General features: G+C 44.2%; 2 protein-coding genes across 6 annotated transcripts in view; one reads left to right on the top strand and one right to left on the bottom strand.

Annotated features, from left to right (window-relative positions):
• Window positions 1-25341, top strand: part of SYNPO2L (synaptopodin 2 like) — a 40968-nt gene that overhangs the window by 285 nt on the left and 15342 nt on the right. Inside the window, exons 2-4 of one of the 2 annotated variants that reach the window (XR_006208986.1) lie at window positions 2118-2291; window positions 6257-6331; window positions 7116-7696. The gene's annotated coding sequence lies outside the window, so the exon portion shown is untranslated. Of the gene's footprint in view, window positions 1-2117; window positions 2292-6256; window positions 6332-7115; window positions 7697-25341 lie in introns of those variants that run through there. The other variant, XM_042960042.1, reaches the window with a different exon arrangement.
• On the bottom strand, window positions 5-25331 carry SEC24C (SEC24 homolog C, COPII coat complex component). Of its 4 annotated transcripts, none has more exons than XM_042960039.1 (23): window positions 24755-25177; window positions 23255-23454; window positions 21032-21167; window positions 12176-12351; window positions 11371-11742; window positions 10950-11086; window positions 8223-8334; window positions 7875-8002; window positions 6578-6716; window positions 6250-6365; window positions 5953-6077; window positions 5642-5833; window positions 5339-5432; window positions 5020-5136; window positions 4075-4245; window positions 3302-3398; window positions 3054-3199; window positions 2690-2828; window positions 2423-2541; window positions 2151-2330; window positions 1712-1903; window positions 1389-1478; window positions 5-1243 (listed from the first exon to the last, which is right to left on the bottom strand). In XM_042960039.1, the coding sequence occupies exons 2-23, from the start codon at window positions 23424-23426 to the stop codon at window positions 1103-1105; spliced, it is 3291 nt and encodes a 1096-aa protein (XP_042815973.1). In that variant the 5' UTR covers window positions 23427-23454; window positions 24755-25177; the 3' UTR covers window positions 5-1102. The 4 variants fall into 4 exon arrangements, with proteins under 4 accessions (XP_042815973.1, XP_042815972.1, XP_042815974.1 ...); XM_042960038.1 differs by lacking the exon at window positions 24755-25177 and adding an exon at window positions 23553-24726; XM_042960037.1 differs by lacking the exon at window positions 24755-25177 and adding an exon at window positions 25198-25330 and having other exon boundaries at window positions 6-1243.

The raw sequence follows: 25341 nt of genomic DNA, 5'->3' as shown, positions 1-25341 counted from the left end.
GGCTAATTGTTACATCTTAATTTATTTTATTTCTTTACAAATTAAAGATGCATTGAAAAATAAACCAATGAAGAGAAATGAGAGGTCCGGAGCAGGGGCATCCCAGGCTGGGAGCAGGCAAGCCTGGCCACCATCAAGCCTAGCCCTTGTCCTGCCCCAGCCAGTTCAGGTTGGAAGATAACGGTCGGCCACTCTGTCAATACCAGAGCTTGAGTGGTGTCCCGGCAGGAGAGAACAGAGCTCCAGCCACCTCTGCCTCTCCCCTCTCAACAACTCCCAGCTTGGAGAAGCAGTGTTTCCAGTGGGAGCTCAGAGTGGGATGGGGCTGGCTCTGTGAGGTATTGCAAATTGATGACCAGGCTCCCAACAGAACCATCCAGTGTTGGAGCCTTTCCAGCTGGGAAAGAGGCTGTTACCTCTCCCAGGTCTTAATATTCTTTGCAACTCACTTCCCAGGCTCATTCATCTCTGACAATGTGCCTCTATCCACTTAGTGATCACCAATCATTGCAGGAGACAGAAGAGCTAATCAACCACTCTCCAACTTTGACTTGGCTGCTGACTTCCAGGCCCAAAAAGGACTGACCAACCACTTTTCTCTCCACCATCTATGGTCTATACCCCAGCTCTTGTGCACCTGAATGTTTCGTCCCTAATATAGGAAGTTTTTGATGACACTGAGCTGAATTAGCCCCTACCCACCCCCGCATAGTACCCCTGGGATTCCCACTCCTTCCTGCCTGCCCCTCTCTTCTTGGAGGCTGGTCTAAGGGGACACATAATATTGCCAGAGTCTGGGTGCCTCCAAATCCCCCAATACCGAATCATATACAGTGAACTGAGAAACTACATTCATTACGACAGGATTAGCAGGAAAAGGAGGGTAAAGTGAGGGGATAGGGGCACCTTCCATCAGCAGGACATGACAGAGTGGTAGGATACTTGATTCCAGAAAGGTGTCTCCTTATACCTCCCCTCCCCCCAGAGAGATTGAGGTCAGCTTACATGACTTATAAGATAATGGAACTGTTCCAATTTCTCTGCCATCCTGGTGTACTTTCTGGAAGCTGGCCTGGGACCCTATGCCATTTACCCACTTGCTCTAGCTCAGTAGCTGCCGAATTTCCTTGTGCATATGACAGAGAAAGTCCACATAGGATGCTCCCCCGCTCAAGCTCTTGTCTTCCACCAGGAAGTGCTTGAACAGCATCTCCAGCTTGTCCTCCTGTTTCACCACGATAAGCTATGGCCAGAAGACAGGGTCATGAGGCAGGGCCAAAAGGAATTAAACATGCCCTAAAATCCCATTATCCCATCACTTACTCCCACCCCCCATTCCAGGGGAGGACTGAACAAGGTAAGAAATGCAGAGTTTAGATCAGTGTTACCTTCATGTACCGTGACCTCTGTGCCCTTAAGCTATCAATGAGGCCTCGCACCTTCTTGGACAGTGGATTATCCAGAACTGGCAGAACACTCTGCAATACAAAATTCATTTATCCTTATGGTAAAATTCTCTGAGTCAAGGCAAAATGGGGCAGCAAAGATTTATGCATTATCTGAAACAAGCCTCGGAATAATGACAGCATCCCCCATCCCCTCCAAGGATTCCCTGCTATTAAAGGGGACTAGCATACAAACTTTACTGACTCCCACTTATATCACAAAATGCTTTTCCACACCCATATTCCCCTTGACTTCCTGCCCTCACCAAGCCACTGGTGATCTGACTGAAGGAGGAGACACTGAAGAGGCTCTGGACAACACCCTGTTGGACACTTGCTCCCACCCACAGGAAGAGGTTGAGCCCATTCTCCAGCAAGTATATATCCCCATTGCTCAGACGCTCTTCAGATGCTCGAACTGCTGGTGGTTCAGTGGCACTCTCAATGGGAGACTTTGTCTAGACAAAAGGAAGGGGAAAGAGGTTATTTACCAAGGGCCATAAGACAAGTTTGCCCCTCACCACACACACATGAAATTTCAGAAAGCTAAATCAGTAACTCTTTCAGTGTGAAAATTACATCAGATAATGTAGGTTAGAAACAAATTCACTAGAGTCAACCACAGATAATATTAACCTTTCCCTTCCTCCTTCTATGATGCCCCTTTCTCAGTGCAACGTCTCACACCCCAGCCCTTAGTCGCACCAATGGTAGGAGCCGAGGATAAAAGAAGACATTGGTCTCAGCCACATCCATGGAGGTAACCAGCTGTCGGACGTAGGCACGGTCATCAGTAGTGACTTCAGCTCCAGGCTGCAGGACATCACTCTTCAACACACAGTTCAGGTAAACTGGGAGTAGCTTCATGCACTCAGGAAGGATCAACTGCAGGGGTTATCAAAGTAAAGTTAATCATGAGAAATCTCTCCCAAATGCAAAAATTTGTCCTAACAATTCCTGCAACATGCTTGTCCCACCTGTCCTGCAGAGGAGGGGCTGGCACAATTCTTTCTGTAACAGGCCAGGATCTGGGCACACTGAGTGATGAGAGTGTCACGAACAGTCTTCACAGGGCTATTTAGGACCCCCCGGTATGCTGGATGTGAAAGGGAGACAGCACAGTCACTGGCTAGCCACCCCATCACATGTGCTTTCCCACCATCACACCTACCCGGGAATGCTGAATCACCGACAACCACCTTTCTCTCAGCCCCAATCCCCCTTCGCCCTGCCTCTACCCTCACCAAACTTGGCCATGTAGTTGATGAGTGTGTCAGTCTCACAGTTTCGATACAGATCAGCCAGCTGGGTGCAGCAGTTCAGGGCCAGGTTGTGGATGCGGAGCCGTCGCTGCCCTGCACAGCTGGTGTAGAGCAGAGCACACTAGGAGAAGGGAGAAAAGGAGAATTCATACCCCTCCCTCACCAAAGCCCTCTGAAAAACTGCTCCTTTGCTATATTAGTAAGATAGAGGAAAGACATGAGCCATCCCTTCCCCAGCCTCTTCTAGTCCTCTCCACCCACCTCTTATCCTCTTCCCTGCAGCCTATTTATATCCAGTACAATGAACTTGACAGTTCCTCCCCAACCCCTGCCTCCTGCCTGCTACCTGCAGGAGGGCTCCACTCTCTTCATTGAGCCGATCATCATGCTTGAACTCCACAGTCACCGTCTTGTCCCCGTCCAGCCCAGCCAGCTCCACATCTGTTGTGTTGCTCATGTAGAAAGCCCCAAAGAAATCTACAGCACGGATACCTGAAGCCACATGGATAGAGTCAGGGCTACAAATACGACAGGTGCCACTTGCCTCCCTTCCAGATTTAGCCCCCAATCTGCTCTTCTCCAACCAGGACTGACCAGTGCTTGTCCGAACACGCATCACAGCATCAAAGCCAACAACCTTCTGTACGTCCCGACGCAGGTCACTCAGGAACCGTTCCTGGTCATTCTCCACCTGCAGCCCCCCAGGCCCAGAGTCACATCACTGACTACATAACACCCTGCAGATTATCTCCCTGCATCCCCTCCACTCTACAAGCTGCTGAATCATAGTAACAGTGACGATGATAATAATGATAGCTTTTAAGCATTTGCTACAAGCCCAGTACTACATTAAGTATTTTACATATAACTACTTATTCCTGATAATAAATCTTAAGTATTAAAATCCCATTTTATAGGGGCACCTGGGTGGCTCAGTCGGTTGAGGGCTCGACTCTTGATTTTGGCTTGGGTGTGACCTCACGGTCATGGGATTGAGCCCTGCATCAGGCTCCACGCTGGACATGGAACCTGCTTGGGATTCTCTCTCTCCCTCTCCATTTGCCTCTCTATCGCTCAGAAAAATGGGGGGTTGGGTAGAAATCCCATTTCACAGATGAAGAAACAAACAAAAAATAATTTCTCCTAGGTTATATAGTGAGTATTCTGGGAGGGCCAGAATAACAACTGAAGACTGATTCCAACCCCATGCTCCTAACCACTACCCTTGTTACTCTCTTCTTTACATTATGGGGTCTTCTCCTCCAACAGTATTCCTATTAATGAGTCAGCAGCTAAAGAGCTGCTCCACACGTAGGCAGACATTGTCTGTCCGGCTTCCACCTGCCACCCAGAGTCCCATGCCCTACCTGAAAGCAAGCATATTTGTAGACAGAGCCACCAGTGAGCTGGGGTACAACAGAGAGCGTGGCCACATCCACATACTGGTTAGGGAAGAGGAAGAGGTCTACACAGCAGCCTTGGGCCACACACTCTTTGGCCAGGGTCTGATAGGCACCTGTCTGAGGCTGGAACAGAGTCTGGGGAGGAACAGGAGAAAACATTCGAATATCTCAGCTCTACCCTATTTGAAAACTGTGTATTTAATATGGGATATTCAAATATATGTAAGACTTCAGATCTACCTCATAAGCATTTGCAGTAGTAGTAGAACATTCTCTTAAAAAGAAGAATCTATCAAGGGGCACCTGGGTGGCTCAATCAGTTGAGCATCCGACTTTGGCTCAGGTCATGATCTCATGGTTCATGAGTTTGCACCCCACATCAGGCTCTGTGCTTACAGCTCAGAGCTGGAGCCTGCTTCAAATTCTGTGTCTCTCTCTCTGCCCCTCCCCCACTCACACTCTGTCTCCCTCTTTCTCTCAAAAATAAATAAACATTAAAAAAAGAAGAAGAATCTATCGAGAGCTTTGGGATGAGATGGGGTAGAGAGGTGTGGAGCACTGGAGAAGGTTGGCAGTCATGGACCTGACATGTGAAAGGGGAGAGTGTCTCATCCCAGTCCCCCTCAAGAAAGTTGAGAGTATTGCATTGTGGGGGCCCCTGAGTGTCCGACTTCAGCTCAGGTCATGGTCTCATGGTTTGTGAGCATCAGCCCCATGTAGAGCTCTCTGCTGTCATCGCAGAGCCATCTTCGGATCCTCTGTCTCCCTCTCTCTGCCCCTCCCCCTCTCATGCTCACACTCTCTCTCTCAAAAATAAATACACATAAAAAAAAAAAAAGTACTACATTATGAAGAGTCACCACCTTCCTCTGTAATAGAAAGTTCTCCCCCCATCTCCCAATCCCACACCTTCTCCTTGTCTGTGTTGATCAACTTCCTGTCGTCTCTGTTCTTCAGTTTCCCTGGGGCCTCTGCAATGGGCAGGGAGGTGTGGAACAGAAACAGCTTCCCTGCACACTCAGCAGCCTAGGAAAGAGAGGACTACTTGTTCATTCTTTCCTTTATTCAGCTATTCATTCATCCCTTCCCTCATCATTTATTTGGTGCCAATTATGTCAGATACGCTGACTCATTGGGCAGTCATCAATCACTAAAGAAAGTTATATCCCAGGGAGTAAGATGGTCAGAAGAAAGTGAGGCAGAGAAGTTGCCAGGGTTCTAGCCTTACCTTTAGAGCCTCCATCCCAGCCTGGATAACTGGAGCAAATACTGTCTCTGTCTCTCTTGTGTCTGCAAACATTTCAGGAATCTGGTCCAATAAGCTGAAAAGATAGATGATGGGAGGCAATCAAAATTGCTATCCAGATTCAATGCCTTAGCCCTCAATTCACTGAAGAATCATGTTCCCCCTACCCCAGACTGAAAACTCCTGAGGCACAGTCCCTGTCCATCTGCGGAGCCCTCTGCTCGACTGACTTTCTCTGATTGTCTCTACCCCATTCCCACTTTATCCCCACAATCTGGCTCTTACCTGGTGATGACTGCCCGAGACTCACTGACATTGACCAGGAAGCCATCCAGCAGTGGCACAAACATGTCAGCCACATCCGATACAACCATCATCTGTGGCTGGGCCAGTGAGCTTTTCACATTGTAGAAGTGGAGCACCTTATTATAGGTGACAAAGCCAACACGGATTGCTGACTCTTCTGCTCCACCCTCCCTGTAGAAGGTAACATTGTTACCCACACTTGGCCACCTTCTCCACCTACTGAGTCAACCAGAACCCACCCCCACCCCAGTGATTATCCAAAAAAAGAACCCTGGCTCCATAAGTCTCACCTAGGTAGAAAATCTAACAGTGACTTGAGCTCCTCACAGAGGAGCCTAACAAGACCACTTCTGATGGCATTGTAGGAGACATCAATCATGAAGATAAAGGCAGGAGGGCTGGGAAACTTATTGTTCTGCAAAGGAAGGAAATGTTGGGGAGGGAAGGGCATTGGTAAGCAGGCTAGTTGACTACAGAGAAGTCAATATCAGAGGGGACAATGAAAGGGTGAGGAAAATGAACACAGCAATTCTCAGCTGTCTCACTGTCTTCCACCCACTTCTCCTCCCCATGCTACTTTCTCTTACCTTGCAGTAATCTACAGTGGCCAAGAATTCATAAGAGCCCAACGATAGCTCAGGACGGTCATAAGCATCCACACGTTTGCCGGTATGATCCAAATGTTGAAAATACTGGGGGGGAACTGTGGGGAGTACGTCAGAATATTACTCAAATGTCCACTCTCAATCTTAGTAGTCTTGCACTGGCTAAGCTCACTCTACCACCCCACATCCCCATATGTGCCCTACTTCCACAGTTCCTGAATAAGGGAACCTTACCTATCTAACTAGAAAGAGAATAATGAAGATGCAATTCATAACACCCCCCCCCCAATCCCAGCCTCTATGAACATACCATCATTGATACAACTGCAAAAGCAGCACTGGAAGCGCCTCCCTCCCTCAATGAATTGCATGAAGGGGCACATATATGCTTTGCAGCGATTGCAGCGCAAAGGGCCAGATTCCCCATGGTCCACGACATACGGTGAAGCCTAAGGAGCAAAGGGAAGGGGCTCAGACAAAGGAAAGCTACAGCGGGTTGAGACATGTGGCAGTAGATGAAGAAGAACAACTGGAGGGGAGAAGGGCATGGTTGAGATACCTTGCCTGAGGAGGGAGTACAGTGAAAGGGAATGAAGACAAACGATGAGGGTACCAGGCAGAGGAATGTCCCTAAGAGTTCAAATTCTATAGTCCCCTCTTCTTACTCCTCATCTCCACAACTCCCCTTCTTGAAAGAGAACTGTGAAAGTGGCCCTAACAAATCAGGGGCTGCTATAAGCATATAAGGAGAAAGCCAAAGATTCCCTAGGATTCTCGTTTCAGGCCCTATCTTCAATTCTCTTCACTCTTGCCCTAGGGATCTTAACTCTGCTTCCTTCCCCAACCAGGTATTTATGACACTGATCCTCCCCATCCCTGGATATCTGTGACATCTACCAGTGTCTCAACTAGATGCCATGCTACAGATAAGAGACCAGCAGCTAAATGTCTAACCATCCCCACTGAGATCCAGAGAGAGAGAACACAGAGCAAGACAGAGAAGCAAGATGTAAAGTGAGCCAGTTATAGAGAAATCCACTCTAAATTCATTAAGCCAGGCATAAACAGACTTTCCTGCCAAAGCCTGGCAGAGCAGCTGACAAGTTCTCTCTCTCTCTTTTCTTGCTGATTTCAGGTATTGAGGTGAAAAATCAGGGCCCAAGCCAGATAAGAGAAGGACTATTGGACCCTGATCTACCTTTTTCCCTTATATGATTTCCTAACATTCCCTAACTCACCAGGGATGTTAGGACAGTATAGAATAAAAATAGAATAATGTACCTGTAATCATCTGGAGATGACCGTAAGGCTTCTGCATTCAGTTGTCTCCTCCCTTACAAGTTGGCCCTGCCTCTTTTCAGTTTGTTTCCCATATGGACCATGCTCCCACCCAACAACTTCTTGGGCTTTTACTCTCATCACAACCACACCCATCAGGCATGGGCCCTTGGGTAGAAAGCTATTGAGATACTCTCCCTTCCTGCCCAACCAGGACTTCTTTCATTGTGACTGCTAGAATCACCTTCAGGAAGAAGTCTTATGCCCCCTCTTTTCCTCCCCCCTCTCTTCCTCCCTTTCATTATACTCCAGTCCCTTCCCTGACTCACCTCCTCTGGTGGCAGCCTTGCCAGTGGCTTGATGACAGCTGCTAGAGGCACCTGGGCCTGTTTAGCCATGTCAGATGTGCAAGGGATATTATAGGATGTGCATCGGATGTATCGGGGACTTGCATTCCCTGAAGTAGGAGGTAGAAAACCTAAGTCAGATCACAGAATCCCTCTAGACACCAGCTCTCCATTGCTGATCCACCTCATCACCCCGACATATGCTAGAGCTGATGGCGGCTTTTCCCCTAGAGGGACTGGTCTCTGATTAAAGACTAACAGAAGCCCTATCCATAAGCTGATAATCTTGGAGAAAAGGCCCTCACAGGAAGGAATTAATACCCTTCTTACCTTGGTCTTTCACCAGGAAGTTGGTGGTGACTAAGGGTGGCACCTGGCCCCGTACTCCAGTAACAAATGGCTCTGAACCCCGGTTGTTCCTGTCATCCTCAATAACCTGAATCTGTAGGGAAGAAATGAAATGAGTGAGGGTGACACAAGAAAGGGAAGTACCAGGTCCTAGAAAACCAGGAGAAAGAAAGGCTAGAGCTACTGCACAGAAACTAGTAATTTGCTAAGAACACCTCATGCACCAGGCCTGCTCTCGTTCTGGAGATCACATAAAATGCTACAATGCCAATCTTCCGCTCTATAATCAGTAGCAAGATGCTGTACAGTCAACACTGAGAAAGGGCTTCTTTATAAATTGCCCTGACCCCCAATCAGTGGTGACCACCCCATTATTCCCCCCACTCCAGGAAAGTTCCAGCTCTCATCACAAACCTTCAAATATATCAGATTTCACTTCCCTCCCACATTACATGCCCCCCCCCCACCCACTCCTCTCACCAAGACACATTCTGAGTCAGAGCAGGAAAACAGACAACGATAACCATGTAAAAATGAAATCTACCTGGAATGACTCTACACTCAATGAAAGTAGAAGGGACAGGGTGAGGAGAGGATTAAACAGAAATGAACAGGTAAGGTGAGGAAGCAGATGCTGCCTTATTTTCAGGTAAGCATCCGTGTGTAAATATGGGAGAAGAGGATTAAGTACCCAATCCTTACAAGCCCAATCCTCAGTCCCCCACATTTTGACAGATCCAGCAAAGGAAAGGAAAAAAAAAAAGATTTTGCAAAGCTGGTAATCAGATCTTTGTGTAGGCTGATGACCTTTGGTCAGTACTTCAAGATGGTTTGTAAAACCAGAAAAAGTAAAGGGAGAATAAGACTCCATATTACATAGGAGAAAGAGTTGAAGCTTAGAAATATATCAGAATCAAATAGACTCTCCAGATGAGAAAGTGGCCCACACTTTCCCAAACCAGTAGTCTCTTCCCCTGTGAGAAATTACCAGTATCCCAAACTTGTACATTAGTAGTCACCTACCCAAAGTTTTTCCACAAACTGTAGACATATCAGTCCCAAAGGGGAAGGACCTACTACTCAACTTTGTCCTGTTCCTTCAAATGTCACATGCAGGCTCCTGGAGGACCCAGCAGAACTAAAATCAAAGCTTAACATGCCACCTTACAGCCTGGTCTTCTACCACCCCATACTCAAGGCACTGCCAAACAGCTTGTTATTTCATTACATGGTGACTTGAGACATGCACATCCTTCTGGTTTGTAAAAGCGAGGGTCTAGAAGGACTAAGGGAAGAGGGTGGAGAGGGATGGACATGGTGGATGAGGTGAAGATGAGGTCACAGGCATGCATGGGTGGCATTAACACAGGGATGACACGCACACACACACCACCCCCTGCACTTACTGGACTAGGAATGGCATCAGGGTCTATTCTGTGCCTGGTTTTCTGCTGAGGAGGCAGCTCATTGAGTTGCTTTTAGTGTTTTAATAATAAAGGCAGCAGGGGAATACAGGGAGGGAGACAAAAGAACAAGAAGCAGATGTTACTTCTCTTGACCCAGATGAATTAGACATGAATAGCTGGAGCCCAGCTCATACTGCTGAAATCAGGCCCCCTCTAGGTCAGAAATTCCAGGGCTCTCTGGCCCAACACAGAGGCTTTAATGGCTCAGACTATGATGTAGAAAGATAAAGTGGCAAATAGGAAGCAAGTTTTAGAGAGAGGGGCTGAATGGGAGAAATCTTAAGAAGGAAGAGGGCCAAACTCCCCCCAAAAGGCCAAACTCCCAGCTAAGGACCGTGCTTATGCTTAAAGAAGCCTTTCCTCACATCCAACCCAGATTCTACTTCTCCCTGAAGGAGACGAAAAGGGGGGGCTGCTTAATCCTCTAGGGTCGCTCTTAGCCAAAAGGGTCCTTCACCATGGTAATTCCCCAAAGGAAGAGGAAAGAGAACAGAATGGAATATGACAATGGCTAAGCATGGTGAGGTAACTGACATAGCAAATGTTGCAGACAGAACTATAAAATAGCCCCCACTTGGGAGTACAGTCCCAGCCTCTATTCCAAGTAGGATAAGGAAGCCCTAAGGATTCTGATGATGGCTCTAAGAGTGAAATTCACCCCCCTCCTGGGAGAAGCAGCTTCCCCACACTGCCCTTATAAACTGTAGATCACTTTTCCCCCATCCACACAGCAGGATTCTAGCCAACAAAAGTACTGGAGGTTTCTTCCTAAAACACTGTCCAACTAGGGGCACAGAGAAACCAATGAGGCTTTCCTTCTCTTAACACCTACCATCAGAGAATTCCTACCAGATCTACCCATTAAGAAGACTGCTATCCTACTAAATCTAAAAGGACAAGACCTGGACCCAGCTACTACTCCACAGAAGGGTAGAGGTTACCATGCTATGTCCAATAGTGACAGAAGGCAGTACTCAACCCAGCTGTCTACTGACACTACTGATCACTCTTAGCTTTGCTTTCTTCCCTGCCCAGCTATAGAGTAAAAGTGCCCCCAAAAGATTTCTGGGGCCTCAAGTTCCAGTTCAAAGAATCAAAAATTACATCTAGGTTCTATACCTAACAGAAGATAAATGAAAAGGGAAAATAATCAGAAAACGCTAGGCAAACATCTCATCTAGGTTGACTCACTTATCTGGCAGCCACAAACTCCTTGCCTAGGACCACATAAGTATCTACTTACAGGGCTTGGGATGGCATCAGGATCCAGGCGCTTAGGAGGCAGTGGTTGAGGAGGCCCAGGCTGACTGCCAAAAGTGGATGCTCCTGGGTAGGGACTTCCATAATTGGGCTGAGGGCCCCTGGCTTGTCCAAAGGAACCTGAAAGACAAGGGCACAGGTTGATAAATTCAAAATCCCCGATCTCTTCTTAAGGCCTCAGGGAAATGACTAGACTCCTATAAGTATAGAGGTAATGACCATTCAGAGAAAGACCACACTATCTGAACTAAAAGAAAAAAGAATGTCTTATAAATCCTGCATCCTAGTAATAATACCCTGAAGCTACCCATCTAGTTCACCACTTAGCAAGCAATATTAAACAAACAAAAACACCTGAATAGTTGAAGCCTTTGGCTTCTAGACAGACCTTGGGAAAAACTTACCATTTTGTTGCAGCTGATAGCCTGGCTGCTGGGAGGAGTGCATAGGTGGTGGTGGTCCTGGGGGCCCAGTCATCTGGCTGCCAGGAGGCAGAGCTTGAGGAGGAGGTGAGGACACATGGTTGGGCTGGCTCACAGAGGGCCCCCCAAAACCCTGTCCAGGCAGGAGTGGACCAGTCATCGAAGGCATCCGAGGACCCCCTGAAGCTGGGGATGTGAAGCTGGAGGCCTGTGGTGGGGCAGATCGCTGGGGAGGCTGGGCCCCAAGATGACCCTGGCCCTGGCTAAGGGGAGGAGCCTGGCCCTGAGGATAGGAGCCATACAGACCAGAGTTGGGGAAACTTCCTGAGGCTGAGGCCAGCGATGTTGGTGGGCCTGAGAAGTAGAAGAGATACAGTCAGAACCCTAGTCATTTTGCCTTCCCCTTTCCACATGAGAGGGGCAGGAATGACCACTCCTATCAGCTGGCCCTCAGAAGCACAAGAAATAAAAGGGATTCGGGTATACACCAGAGTCTGATGCTTTTAAAAAGAAGGGGAAGGTAGGGGTACCTGAGTGGCTGTCGGTTAAGTGTCCAACTTTGGCTCAGGTCATGATCTCATGGTTTGTGAGTTCAAGCCCCAAATCAGGCTATGCTGACAGCTCGGGGCCTGGAGCCTGCTTTGGACTCTGTGTCTCCCTCTCTGTCTGCCCCTCCCCACTCACACTCTGTCTGTCTCTCTCTCTCAAAAATAAATAAACATTAAAAATATATATATATATTTAAAAAGAAGGGGAAAATAACAATCCTGGGGTCATCAGTACTCACCATAGCCCAGCCCCACAGGGGGAAGGGCTGGAGCCACAGCACCACTGATCTGCATTCCTGCCAGCTGACCAGTCACCTGTGCACTTGTCGGGGGAGGGCCAAAGGGCTGAAGCACAGCTGGCTGGCTGACCACAGGGGCCAATGGGACTGACCCAAATGGCTGAGACCCAGGGAACCTGTAAATACAAGGAAGGCAGAGGTAACAAGTAGGCCGGGAGACCCTTCAAAGTTGGCAGGAGCTCCACATCATACAGGAAACTATACTGTTCTACAGCATCTTCCTGTCATCCTGGGCTCTTTTATGGCTTCATGTTTTTGTATATTTGTAGATGTATTACATTCCTGATGATCCACACTATGATTATTCATGGAAAATCTTGTTTTCCATTAGGTTCACTCCACAAACATATGCCAAGCACCCTCAGATCAGGTATTATTTATTCTACTAGTTAGATTATCACCTCCTCTGACTCAACAGAGTTAAACAATCAAAGTACTTATTACTTTATCCTGGCTAAAGGTGTTAAGAGCAGAGTAAGTCATCTGAGTTTGACATTCTGTACTAATCAGAAAGATGATGCCAGCTCTACCAGAAAGGGACTAGAAAAACAGGACACAAACCAGAGAGCCTTCTAGCCAGGTTTATCTAGCAAAGCCTCATTACTTGGATAGCGACACTGGACATTCCCATGGTATCAGATGGCACATTAAAATATAAATACAAAATCATTCCCATAGCATTGCATATCAACTAGTAACTAAAGTGGTGTTTTATGTTGATATTACTGCAGAAATCTACAACATAGATTATACATAAAAGCTCCATATGAGATTTCAAGAGTGAATCAAACTCTTCACAACAATAATCAGTTACACTTAAATTCTGATTTATTCTTCCTGCTTATTTTGTCTCTACTAAACAACTTGTACTTTATTATATTTTGTATAATAAATATAACATATTTATTATATTAGTCTTGTAGTTTAACACTTTTCTTTCATTCATTCATTCAACTACTATTTTCTGAGTGTTATGCTAGTGAACCTTATCTCCCTGAGAGAGGAGCTCTGCATTTGTTGTCCTTTGTTGGGCTCTGCACTTTTTGTCTTCTATAGCACCAAACATACTGTTAGCTCCATAGCCTAAGCCCATAAATCCTTGTCAGAATAATTATATTTCATGGTTACTACTCTATTAATATGGATAATACTATCAACTACCCAATGTTATTCCATCACATGCCTGAGTAATAATAAAATACCACCTTATCTCTAAGTAGCGTTACAACTTATAAAGCATCTCTAAGTGCTTTATTTAATGTAATCCTCACAGCAAAATGAGGACACAGCAGATAGAAAAGTAAGACATGAAGAGTATAAGTGGCAAACTAGGCTAGAACTAGAGCCCAGACCTGATCTTAGTTCAATGTACTTTACTGTTTAATTATGAAGTGTAACATAAATAGGAAAAAAAAAAAAAAAACATAAAACAAGTATTTACTGTTAAATAATTATAATACAAATACCAATGTAACTAAAAACCAGGTCAAGAAATAGAATACATTAGCACCCAAAGGCCCAGTGCTCCTCCCCTCCATCACAGCCCTCTCTCTTCTCCTAGAGGTAACCACTTTCCTAACTTCCTAATAATCATTCCCTTGTCTTTAAAACAACATAGTTCAGTTCTGTCACTTTTTAAAAAAATATTTATTTTATTTATTTTGAGATGGAGCACAAGTGGGGGGTGGGGGTGGTGGGGAGAGAGGGAGAGAGAGAGAATCCCAAGTAGGCTCCACACTGTCAGCACAGAGCCCAATATGGGGCTCAATCTCACAAACAGCAAGATCATGACCTGAGCCAAAATCAAGAGTTGGACGCTCAACCAACTGAGCCACCCAGGTACCAGTTCTGTCACTTTTTTACACTTTTGTAAACGGAATCACTTCACATATACTCCTTGAGTTTTGCTCCTTTTGTTCAACCATGATTATGAAATTCATCTATGCTGTTGCATGTAGCATTTCCTTTCATCACTAAATGTTAGTCCACTAAATAAATATGCCATGATTTACTTAAGTATTTTAATGTAGATATCTAGGTTTTTCTAATTTTTTAATATTACAATGTTGCTATGAACACTCATATACCTGTTTATATACATGAATTTTTCATATATATATATATATATATATATATATATTCATGAATTTTTCTAAGGCATGTATCTATGAATGAGTTGCTGGGTCATAAGGTATGTATATCTTTATTTTTTTTTAATGTTTATTTTTGAGAGACAGAGAGAGAGCAAGCGAGCACAAGTGGGGGAGGTACAGAAAGGGGGACAGAGGATCCCAAGTGGGCTCCATTCTGACAGCAGAAAGCCCAGTGCAGGGCTCAAACTCACACACTGTGAGATCATGACCTGGGCTGAAGTCACTCAACCAACTTAGCCACCCAGGTACCCCTGTTATCTTTAATTTTAACAAATAATTCCAAGCTATTTTCCCAAAGTAGTTGTTCTAATTTGCATCTGATCACTGGTGGATAAAGAGTTCCTGTTATTCTGGGGCGCCTGGGTGGCTCAGTCGGTTGAGCGTCCGACTTCGGCTCAGGTCATGATCTCGCGGTCCGTGAGTTCGAGCCCCGCGTTGGGCTCTGTGCTGACAGCTCAGAGCCTGGAGCCTGTTTCAGATTCTGTGTCTCCCTCTCTCTCTGCCCCTCCCCTGTTCATGCTCTGTCTCTCTCTGTCTCAAAAATAAATAAATGTTAAAAAAAAAAATTAAAAAAAAAAAAAAAAGAGTTCCTGTTATTCTGATAGTCCAGCAATATTTGGGACTCTCAGACTTTTTAATTTTGCCACTTTGATGGATACATAATAGAATAGAATCTTGTTACGGCTTTTGATTTGTACTTTTCTCATTATTTATGAGGTTGGATAGCTTTTTAATATGTTTCCTCTCTTTTTCAAAATATCTTATATTGTAGTCACGCTACTTGTGATGATGTGAGATGATAAAGTCCCTACGCGATGAGATGAAGTGAAGTGAATGATGTAGGCATTGTGAAGAAGTATTGAGCTACTATTGACCCTCTGACAGTATGTCAGAAAGAGGATCATCTGCTTCTGGATTGCAGAAAGGGAGACTACTGTAATGGTTGCTTAAGGTTGAGAGAGTGGGGGACTGAAGAAATAGCTAAATAATGGTAGCTACTGAGCTAAAGGATATGGTGTTTTTTCTTGAGGTGATGAAAATATTCTAAATTGTAATGGTTGCACATTATCTGCGAATATATTAAAAGCCATTCAACTGTACACTTTATTTTTTTTTAAGTTTATTTATTTTTGAGAGAGAGAGAGCACAAGCAGGGAGGGGCAGAGAAAGGGAGTCAGAGAATCCCAAGCAGGCTCCACGCTGTGAGCATAGCCTGATGTGGGGATTCAAACTCACAAACTGTGAGATCATGACCTCAGCTGAAATCAAGAGTCAGACACTCAACTGAGCCACCCAGATGCCTCTGAATTGTACACTTTAAATGGATGAACTACATGATATGTGAATTATATCTCAATTGTTTTCAAAAATGCAATCAAATAAAATTGCACTAAAACCTCAGACCTCCCTCAAGCTTTTGCTCCTTCTTTAGCCAAGCATTACAAAAGAATTGGTCTATATTCTATCTCCATGTCTTTAGTTCCTATTCCCTTTCTCTTTAAAGATTCTTCTTTCTGGGTTAATTTTCCTTTCTTTTCTTAGTCTATCCCTTGATAATTTTCTCATCCAAGGTCGATACATGGTAAACTCTCAGTCAGTTTGTAAATGTCTGTATTTGTACTCTCTCTTAGCCAGGTACATAATTCTACATTGACAATTACATTCCCTTAGTCCTTTCAAGGCATTAGTCTACTATCTGCTCTCTTTTAATATTCTCTATTTAGTCTAATCAATTTTTTTTTTTTTTTCTCTCTGAGAATCCTTTACAGCCTGGGTTGAGGGAGTGTGGTTGTTTCACATTTGCTTCTGGAAGATACTCCAATGATATCACCACCCAAGATGACATTTTTTAAAAAAGCTTTGAGGGGCACCTGAGTGGCTCAGTCGGTTTAGCGGCCAACTCCGGCTCAGGTCATGATCTCACAGTCCGTGAGTTCGAGCCCCGCGTCAGGCTCTGTGCTGACAGCTCAGAGCCTGGAGCCTGCTTCAGATTCTGTGACTCCCTCTCTCTCTGACCCTCCCTCGTTCATGCTCTGTCTCTCTCTGTCTCAAAAATAAATAAACATTAAAAAAAAAATTAAAAAAAAAAAAGCTTTGAAAGGGGTACCTGGGTGGCTCAGTCGGTTGAGCGTCCGACTTCAGCTCAGGTCATGATCTCACAGCTTGTGAGTTAGAGCCCTGCGTCAGGCTCTGTGCTGACAGCACGGAGCCTGGAGCCTGCTTCAGATTCTGTGCCCCCCTCTCTCTCTGCCCCAACCCACTTGCATTCTGTCTCTGTCTCTCTCAAAAATAAATAAACATTAAAAAAAATTTTTTTTAATAAAATAAAATAAAAAAACTTTGACATGGGGCACCTGGGTGGCTCAGTAGGTTGAGCGTCCAACTTCACCTCAGGTCATGATCTCATGATTCGTGAGTGTGAGCCCCCCATCGGGCTCTGTGCTGACAGCTCAGAGCCTGGAGCCCGCTTCAGATTCTGTGTCTCCCTCTCTCTCTGCCCCTCCCCCTCTCATGCTCTCTCTCTCTCTCTCTCTCTCTCTCTCTCAAAAATAAATAAACATTAAAAAAATAATGATAATAAAAATAAAAAAGCTTTGAAACACAATTTGTATACCATTAAATTCATTCCTTTTAAGTGTACAATTCAACGATTTTTAGTAAATTTAGAGCTGTGCAACCATCACCAGAATCCAATTAAAATAATTTTTTTTTATGTTTATTTTTATTTTTGAAAGAAAGACATATACATATATCTAGTATAGATATATATAGTATATGTTTTTAAATTATTACAGAATGAGGAGAGTATATGCAAAATTTTAAAAAGATACTGTTTTTAGTAATCACATTTGTGATAGTGTTAGTATTGTTGTACTGAGACTGCTGTGTACAATAAGGGATAAAGTAAATGAGAAATTATGGCATATTTCAGTATTCTTTTTTTTTTTTTTAAATATTTTTTTTTTTCAACGTTTTTAATTTATTTTTGGGACAGAGAGAGACAGAGCATGAACGGGGGAGAGGCAGAGAGAGAGGGAGACACAGAATCGGAAACAGGCTCCAGGCTCCGAGCCATCAGCCCAGAGCCTGACGCGGGGCTCGAACTCACAGACCGCGAGATCGTGACCTGGCTGAAGTCGGACGCTTAACCGACTGCGCCACCCAGGCGCCCCTTCAGTATTCTAATTCCATCATCCCCATAGCCTTAAGAAAAAGAAGAGATACAGGTATAATAGGTTAAGTAAAGGCTCTGTAGTCTTGAATTGGAAGTACAAATTTAAACATGTATATGTAGATATCTATAGATATGTAGATATGTGTTTCCTAGCTATGCTTACTGTAAAGGCCCAGGAGTGACCAATCAGTGAACATGCCTAGTGCCCAGATTACGGCCACAAAATGTCATTTATCACCACCAAAATAAAGGATTTCTTGGAAAAATGCCTAATTCCTGGTCTGGGGCTTAAAATGTGTAAGACAATCCTAAGACATCTTATCATTCCCAAAGACTACTAGGGCCATGTCAGAAGTACTCAGGAGTCAACTTGAAGAAGCTCCCATTGGTCAAAGATGGAACACTCTAAACTTCAATAATGATGATAATTGCAGTGGGTTGAAACCCATCAAATATGTTTTTTTTAAAGTTTATTTTGAGAAAAACAGAGAGAGAAAGAACCTGAGTGGGGAGTGGCAGAGAGAGAGAGAGAGAGAGAGAGAGAGAGAATCCCAAGCAGGCTCTGTGCCACCAGTGCAGAACTCATGAATGCAAGATCATGACCTGAGCTGAAGTCGGGATGCTTAACCGACTGAACCACCCAAGTGCCCCAAAACCCATCAAATTTGTTTAAATTCAGGGTGCCTGGGTGGCTCGGTTGGTTAAACACCTCACTCTTGATTTCGGCTCAGGTATGATGTCATGTTTTGTGTGATAGAGCCCCGTGTTCAGCTCTGGCTGACAGCATGGAGCCTGCTTGGGATTCTTTCTCTTCCTCACTCTCTCCCTCAAAATAAATAAATAAAAACTTTAAAAAATATATATGTTTAGGAGCATCTAGGTGGCTCAGTTGGTTAAGCGTCCAACTTCGGCTCAGGTCACGATCTCATGGTTCACGAGTTCGAGCCCAGCATAGAGCTCGCACAGGGCTGCTGTAAGCATAGAGCCTGCTTCAGATCCTTGGTCCCCCCCTCTCTCTGCCCCTCCCCTACTCTCTCTCTCTCTCTCTCTCAAAAATGAATAAACATTTTAAATAAATAAAAATATGTATGTTTAAATTTGTAAATTCGAAATAACATTAAAAAAGAAGAGGTCACCTTCAGTAGGTAACAAAGGACCAATTCATTCCCTTATAAACTTGGAAATAAAGGTAAAGAAGCAAGCATTTAACCTATATGAGCTGCACAAGTAACCAAACAACACAAGAGGAAAACTGTAACAGTATTCAAACAATTAAATGAAAAACAAAAGAATTCAAAAGTATCACCATTTTGAAAACCCAATGAATTAATATACATATGTATTAAGCTCCAACAACTGCTAACATTACAAAAAAAAGACAAGATATTAAGAAAGCAAGTCTCTGGATCCAGCTGCCAATTTGCAGAGAATACAGAGAAAAGAGGAACATGTTGAACTGTAATATGAATTTGGAACCAGAAGAATCAAGACTGTGGGAAACTCTTCAGGTCAATTGGCTTCAGTTCTTCAACAGATAAATAGAAAGAAAAGAAAGAGATGGAGGATGGCGGGTGCCTGGGTGGCTCAGTCAGTTAAGCATCTGACTCTTGATCTCGGCTTTGATCATGATCTCATGGTTTGTGAGATTGAGCCCCAAGTCTTGGGATTCTCTATCTCCCTCTCTCTCTGCCCCTCCCTCGCTTGCTCTTTCTCTAAATAAGAAAGAAAGAAAGAAAGAAAAAGGAAGGAAGGAAGGAAGGAAGGAAGGAAGGAAGGAAGGAAGGAAGAAAGAAAGAAAGAGAAAGAAAGAAAGAGGGAACCTATCAACTTAAAGACACATCAAATTGTTTTTTTGGTTTTTTAAACAGGCAAAACTAAACTGTGGTATCTAGGGATGTACATTTGGGTGTAAACTATTTTTAAAAACACAACAAAGTGGTTACTATAAGAGGATAATCACTACTCATGAGGATAAGGAGAGAGTTATGACTGAATTGAGGCACGTGGAAGGGGCTTTTGGGGCGTGTGGCAGAGTTCTTTCTATTTCTTCATCTGGGTTGTAGTTACAAGGGTATTCACTTTACAGTAATTTCCTAAGCCATACATTTGTTTGTATGGATTTTTCTGTATGTGTTTTATATTATAATGAAAAGACCTATTGCATAAACAAACAAATAAATGTAAATGTGTTACTCCCCAGCTTAAAACTCTCCAATGGCTTCTCACTCCAACTAAAATCGAATTTATACTTCCTACTATGACTTACAAAGCACTACATGATACGGCTCTTGACTATATTTCTACCTTATCTCCTCCACACTCCATTCTGCTCTAGTCACGGTGGCATTCTTGCTCTTTCTCACACCCACTAAATTAATTTCTCCATCAGAGCCTTTACACTTGTTTCCTCTATCCAAGACATTCTTCTCCCAGATCTTTGGATAGCTCCCTGAGTCATTTCACAGAAGTTTCAAACATCACTTCAGAGAGGCTTTCCTTGACCAATGTATTTAAAACAGCTCCCTACCTCCTCACCAGACATTCTGTATATCCTTACTCTGTTTTATTTATTTATATTTGTCTACTTGTTATCTTCTGTGTACTCCACTAGACTATAAATTCCACCAGGGCAGAGATTCGGTCTGTTTTGTTTGCTGCTTTATCTCCAACCTGTAGAACAACACCCAACACATAATAATACAAAATAAATATTTTTGAGTGGCTGAATGAATGAATGAATTTCTTATACTGCTTCTCAGTGTTTTCTAACACACAAGATTAGGGAGCACTTCCCAGGGTCTTTCTGATGCTAACATCTGATGCTAAAAATGTATATTCTGGACACCCAATAAAAATGTCAGAAAGTGACTTCCATTACCACACACCCTACTTGCAGTTATACTTTATCCTTTGTTTACCAAGAAACAAACAACAGTCCAACAGAGATGACTTGCCTTCCCTTAATGGACTTCCATACAAAGACAGGTGTTTATTGGATCATGTACCACCGAAGTTTTTATCATTTATGTGGTTTTTCTTTGAGTATCTTTCTTTTCAAAACTGGTCACACCCAAACTTATCCAGTAAGTCCTACTAATTGCCTGATCTAGAGGAAAGGGAGAAGTCAGAAGAGACATAAATAATTCTGAGATCCTTTCTTCCTGTTTCTCCCTGAGGGCAGGCTCAGTATGATTGCAACAATTATTGAAGATATATGTCTAGTCAAGAAAAAAACTCAAGTTCACAGAAAGAATATACAAAAGAACTCAGGTACGAAGATGGGTTAATGATCTATGGAGGAGACAACAGCAGCACCCATAATCTGGAAAAATGAAAACAAAATACAAAAAAGTAGAGGGAAGAGAAAAAAGGATCTAAGAGAAAGTCAAGAAAAAAGAAACAGGCCCTCATCCATTCCTAATCCTTCTAATTTCATCAGACCGATTTTAGGTTGACCCAAATACATACCTCTGCATCTGAACAGTGGAGCTCGGCCCATTCTGTACATCTCCTTGGCCAAACTGGCCATAAGCAGCCTGGCCACAAGGGGCCTGTGCTGTTGAGGCTGGAGGTGCCTCTGAAGAAGGTGGGGCTCTTGACACACCTGAGGGTAAAGGACAGAAACTAAGCAATTGGGAAATAACTTTCTTCTCCACCCTGAGCAAGGAATATAAAGCAAGAATTAATAAGCTCAGAGCTTCACTGGCCCAGTGCCACAGCTTTGATATCAAAAGGATACCATGAACATGCAACTCCAGCTACAGCAGATTCTGAACATGGACGCCCAGTCAGAGAGTCTCCATTCTTCTAGACAGATATACTATACGTGAAGCTGTAACTAGAGCCACAAGAACATAAGGGCTTCCTGCAATCACCATACACTTTCATACAATCCAGGACAGTCTAATGTTCTTACCCTAGACAAAAAGTCAACTCTTTAAAAAAAAAAAAAAAAAAAAAGATTTTATTTTTAAGTAATCTCTATACCCAACATGGGGCTCAAAGTCACAACCTCAAGATCAAGAGTCGCATGCTCCACTGACTGAGTCAGCCAGGTGCCCCAAAAAGTCAACTCTTTTAAGGAAAAGATCCTACTCCAGAACTCAGAAACTTTGAACATATGAGAAAGGTAGTACAGAAGGTGATCAAGTAATAAACTGAACTAATTTGTAAAGACAGGCTCCTGTTGGAGAGACTATTCTGCCAACCTCTTTTTCATATATTCTACTTATCCTAACCATCCACTTCTAAGTGTTGACATTCCCAATATTACATGGCTCAGGAAAGTAATCTCAGGTTGGAGATTCTGCCCAGTGGTTCAGTCAGGACAGCTGACTTGCCATCTCACTAGTGCTGCCACCTTTGTCTTCACAAAAGCTGTACCCCAGCCCTTTTGCTCCTCAGAGCTCCTATCAAAGCTATTTCTACTACTCCCGACCATCCTTTCTGAATACTATCCCCAACCATCCTTCCCACATGAAATGCAGGGAATTAGTTACTCGGCACATCACTTTGGAAATGTTGCTGACCCCTGTTCAAACAATTGTTTTTCTTTTGCTCTGTTACTCAATAGAGATTAGACAATTAGACAATTTAGAACCTGCCTACAGGTTAATTAATCTGAACCCGTTCACTAGCCATCCCAGAACCAGATAGGTTTTCCTTTCAATAATAAAACTTCCCATTGAGGCAATGCCAAACTCCATCCTGATAAGCCAGGACATGACAGATCAGAGGTGGACTCTGTCCAGCCAAAGTCTCAACCCAGAATAAGGCTCTTCCAAAGACCTGAGACCTAATCTCACCACTTGACAATTTTTTTTTCTCAAAATCATAATTAAAACGGTAATACTTCATTCATTTCCCAAATCTTACCTATGCTTTCTCGGTGCCTTCTTTTTCCCATATCCTTGTATGGAATTTACTATCTTAAAAAGTTATGCATAAAGCATTTGGCATTAACTCTTCAGCTAGCCTAACCAAAGATCTGCTGTTAACCATTTTCCAAAAAGCCTTATGGACAGTCTGTAGAGTACCAGCTGCTCTTCTTGAAAAAGCAATGTAAAAGGCAAACACTGATCCTAAGGCAGCAGATTAGTCTTCTCTTATTGTCCTGATATTACAGAGCATCTAAGAAGCAGAGGAAACTCAAGCAAAGGCAAAAAATGGTATCAACAGAAAGATATGAGAAGTACCAAAATTTAGACACACAAACACCACACTTTTTATCCACGAATTAGTTTCCCATGTCCCAGAGTCATTTATAAATAGAACCATTAATCCAATGACAGGTATTACCAATATACATGAAGAACAAGTGATTTCAGGGAGACTTTAGGTCAACAGGAAATATTCAATCCTGGTCACAGGCTCTGAAAGAGCTGTGACCACAACCTTTCCATCCAGCTGTGAACAAAGCAGCCAGTTGAGGCTATACATACAGGATGACACTCACATGAAATGAACTGCCACTGAATCTGGAAGATGTGCTTCCATTAGATGTCTTAAGGCAGAACTTATGTAAAAACAGGGAAGGGAAGACTGCCCACAGAGTTCTCGTAACTGAGAGCCAGAGGCATGTTCCTCAATCCCAGTCATCCCAACTCTCTAGGCAGCTTCCATAAGGCAATACCACCCAGCTTGAACACTACTGATTCCCCTCCTAAGCTCAAAGGAAACTTGGAAACATACCTGGGGGAGGTGTTTGCTGATAGCCTGGTACTGGGCCATTGTAGGCTCCATAGGAAGTTGGGGGTGCTGTGGACCCTGGTTGCCCACCATAGCTAGACTGATGATACCCTGGGTAGACAGGCTGGGGCTGCCCAAATGGCGGCACAGGTGGAGCTGACTGGTTGACGTTCATTATGAGTGCATCCCCAACTTGGTCTCACCTAATAGATGAGAGAGAAGAGAGATATTAGTCAAAATCAACTTCCTAAAGAGAGAACAACTATTCAGGGTAGAAAGTATAGATAAAAAAAGGACTGACCTTATCAGGCAGTTATCAGCCTAATTGTTCCCATACTACTACAAGATCTTTGTAATTTTCTGCCCCAGCCAGTAGCCACATTACCTCCTCAAAGTAAGGATTTGTTACTGTGAACCCCATGCTTTGTCACTGCCAGGAGGGTATAAATTTCAACTTCAGATAGGCCCCATTGGAATGGGGAATAGCCTCCATTCCCCAGTGGTATGATTTCTAGTGTCTAGTCACACAAGGAGTCCTGCCACTGATGAACTACTGTGATATTATAAGTAAATGAAACAATGTTCCCACTTTCCATTCATTCACCCTAGCATCCATTCATTCAACAAACACTGAATACCCTCTAAAGTGCTAGTCATTTTCCATCACTCAGGCTACACATACAAAACAGATCAAATTCCCTCCTTCTCAAAAGACAAATTCTAGAGTAACTGATCAGAGAAATAAATTCTTTGGCTGAACTGCAATAATTCAAATGCTACTCCATCCCCAGTCTTTCCACCAAAAGAATGTATGGATTTGAAAACTAAAGCATTAAAATCATTAAATGCAAAGGACACCCAAAACTCTAGCAAGGTAACAGACACCAGTAAGTGCAGGCCAGGAACAAAAACTTCTCACAATAACCTAGGAAAACAGTTCAAGGATCAATGACAAAGATTTCATGTAAAAAGATCATTCACCTATCCTTCAAGCAGAGGGAGTTCAAGCAGATTTGGAGTATTCCAAGTCCCATCACTTCTCCCAACTATCCCGTTTCTGCTCTCCTTATGTTTGTCATGAATATAGGCCACCACTAAAATTATGACAATCTCACCCAGCAACAGAGGAATGAATGTGAGAGCCTTTCCGGGGTCCTTCCAAGAACAAGACTATCTGATCACATCTGAACGCCTTATCATTCAACTACCCTATACACAGATGGGGCACAGGAAGCAGGAGAGTTCACAGATGCTGTAGTGGAACAATGGGCCTCTCCCATTTGCTAAAGAGGGTCATCTTGATAATAGAAAAGCTGAGCTGCTCCTGGGCTAGAATTCTTTAATCTTAAACCCATCTCAGGAGCTGTTCTTCCAAATCCTAAACCTTGCACAGGTCACAAACACTAAGCTTGACAGATGTCCCCTGCCCCTGTATCTTCCTAAATCAGTGTGGGGGCGGGGAGCGGAGGAAAGGAGCTTCTTCGCCAGGAAATAATCTCACACCCAAGAGTTTGGAGTAAGGCTCAAGTCTGGACTTCATTCTGGGTAGACAGCCGAGGGTGACAACCCAGGGGGCGGGGCAAGCTTCCTAGAACTCTGAAGGTAGTCGAGCTGTGGAAGCTGGGAGCGCCGGGAATCAAGACCAAGAAGTCAAGCTAGCTTCTCGGGCCACGACGACAGGGCTGGTCCATTAAGCATGGAGATCGAGCGTCTCGCGCCCTTCAACAGGCTTGGGGCAGGAAGCGGGAGCCGGAATCTGGGCCAGGAGGAGAGAAGGGAGGGTCTAGGACTGATTCAGGATTGTGGATGCGTGAGGTGAGGGTCTCTCTCCGTGCCCCGCCCCCAGGCTCCTCCCTTCCTTCTCGGACGGGACCCCGATGAGGCCAGTGATACCCCGGCTTTTCCCCTGCTGTCCTACCCACCAACCTCCCGATGCCACTCCTCACCCGGCTCCAGATCCAGGTTCGACTTCGTTCCTAACGTCAAGGATCCCAGGCCCAACTTCCGGTTCCGAGGGGGCCTGAGCGTCGCCCCCGGAAGCTCCTCCCCCACGCTCCAGGGCCGGACACTCCTTCTGCCACGTCTGCAGT

Source organism: Panthera tigris, chromosome D2 (assembly GCF_018350195.1).
Source record: "Panthera tigris isolate Pti1 chromosome D2, P.tigris_Pti1_mat1.1, whole genome shotgun sequence".
Classification (NCBI taxonomy): Eukaryota; Metazoa; Chordata; class Mammalia; order Carnivora; family Felidae; genus Panthera; species Panthera tigris.
The sequence above is the reverse complement of the archived record's forward strand: the minus strand, read 5'-3'. Positions and strand labels throughout refer to the sequence as shown.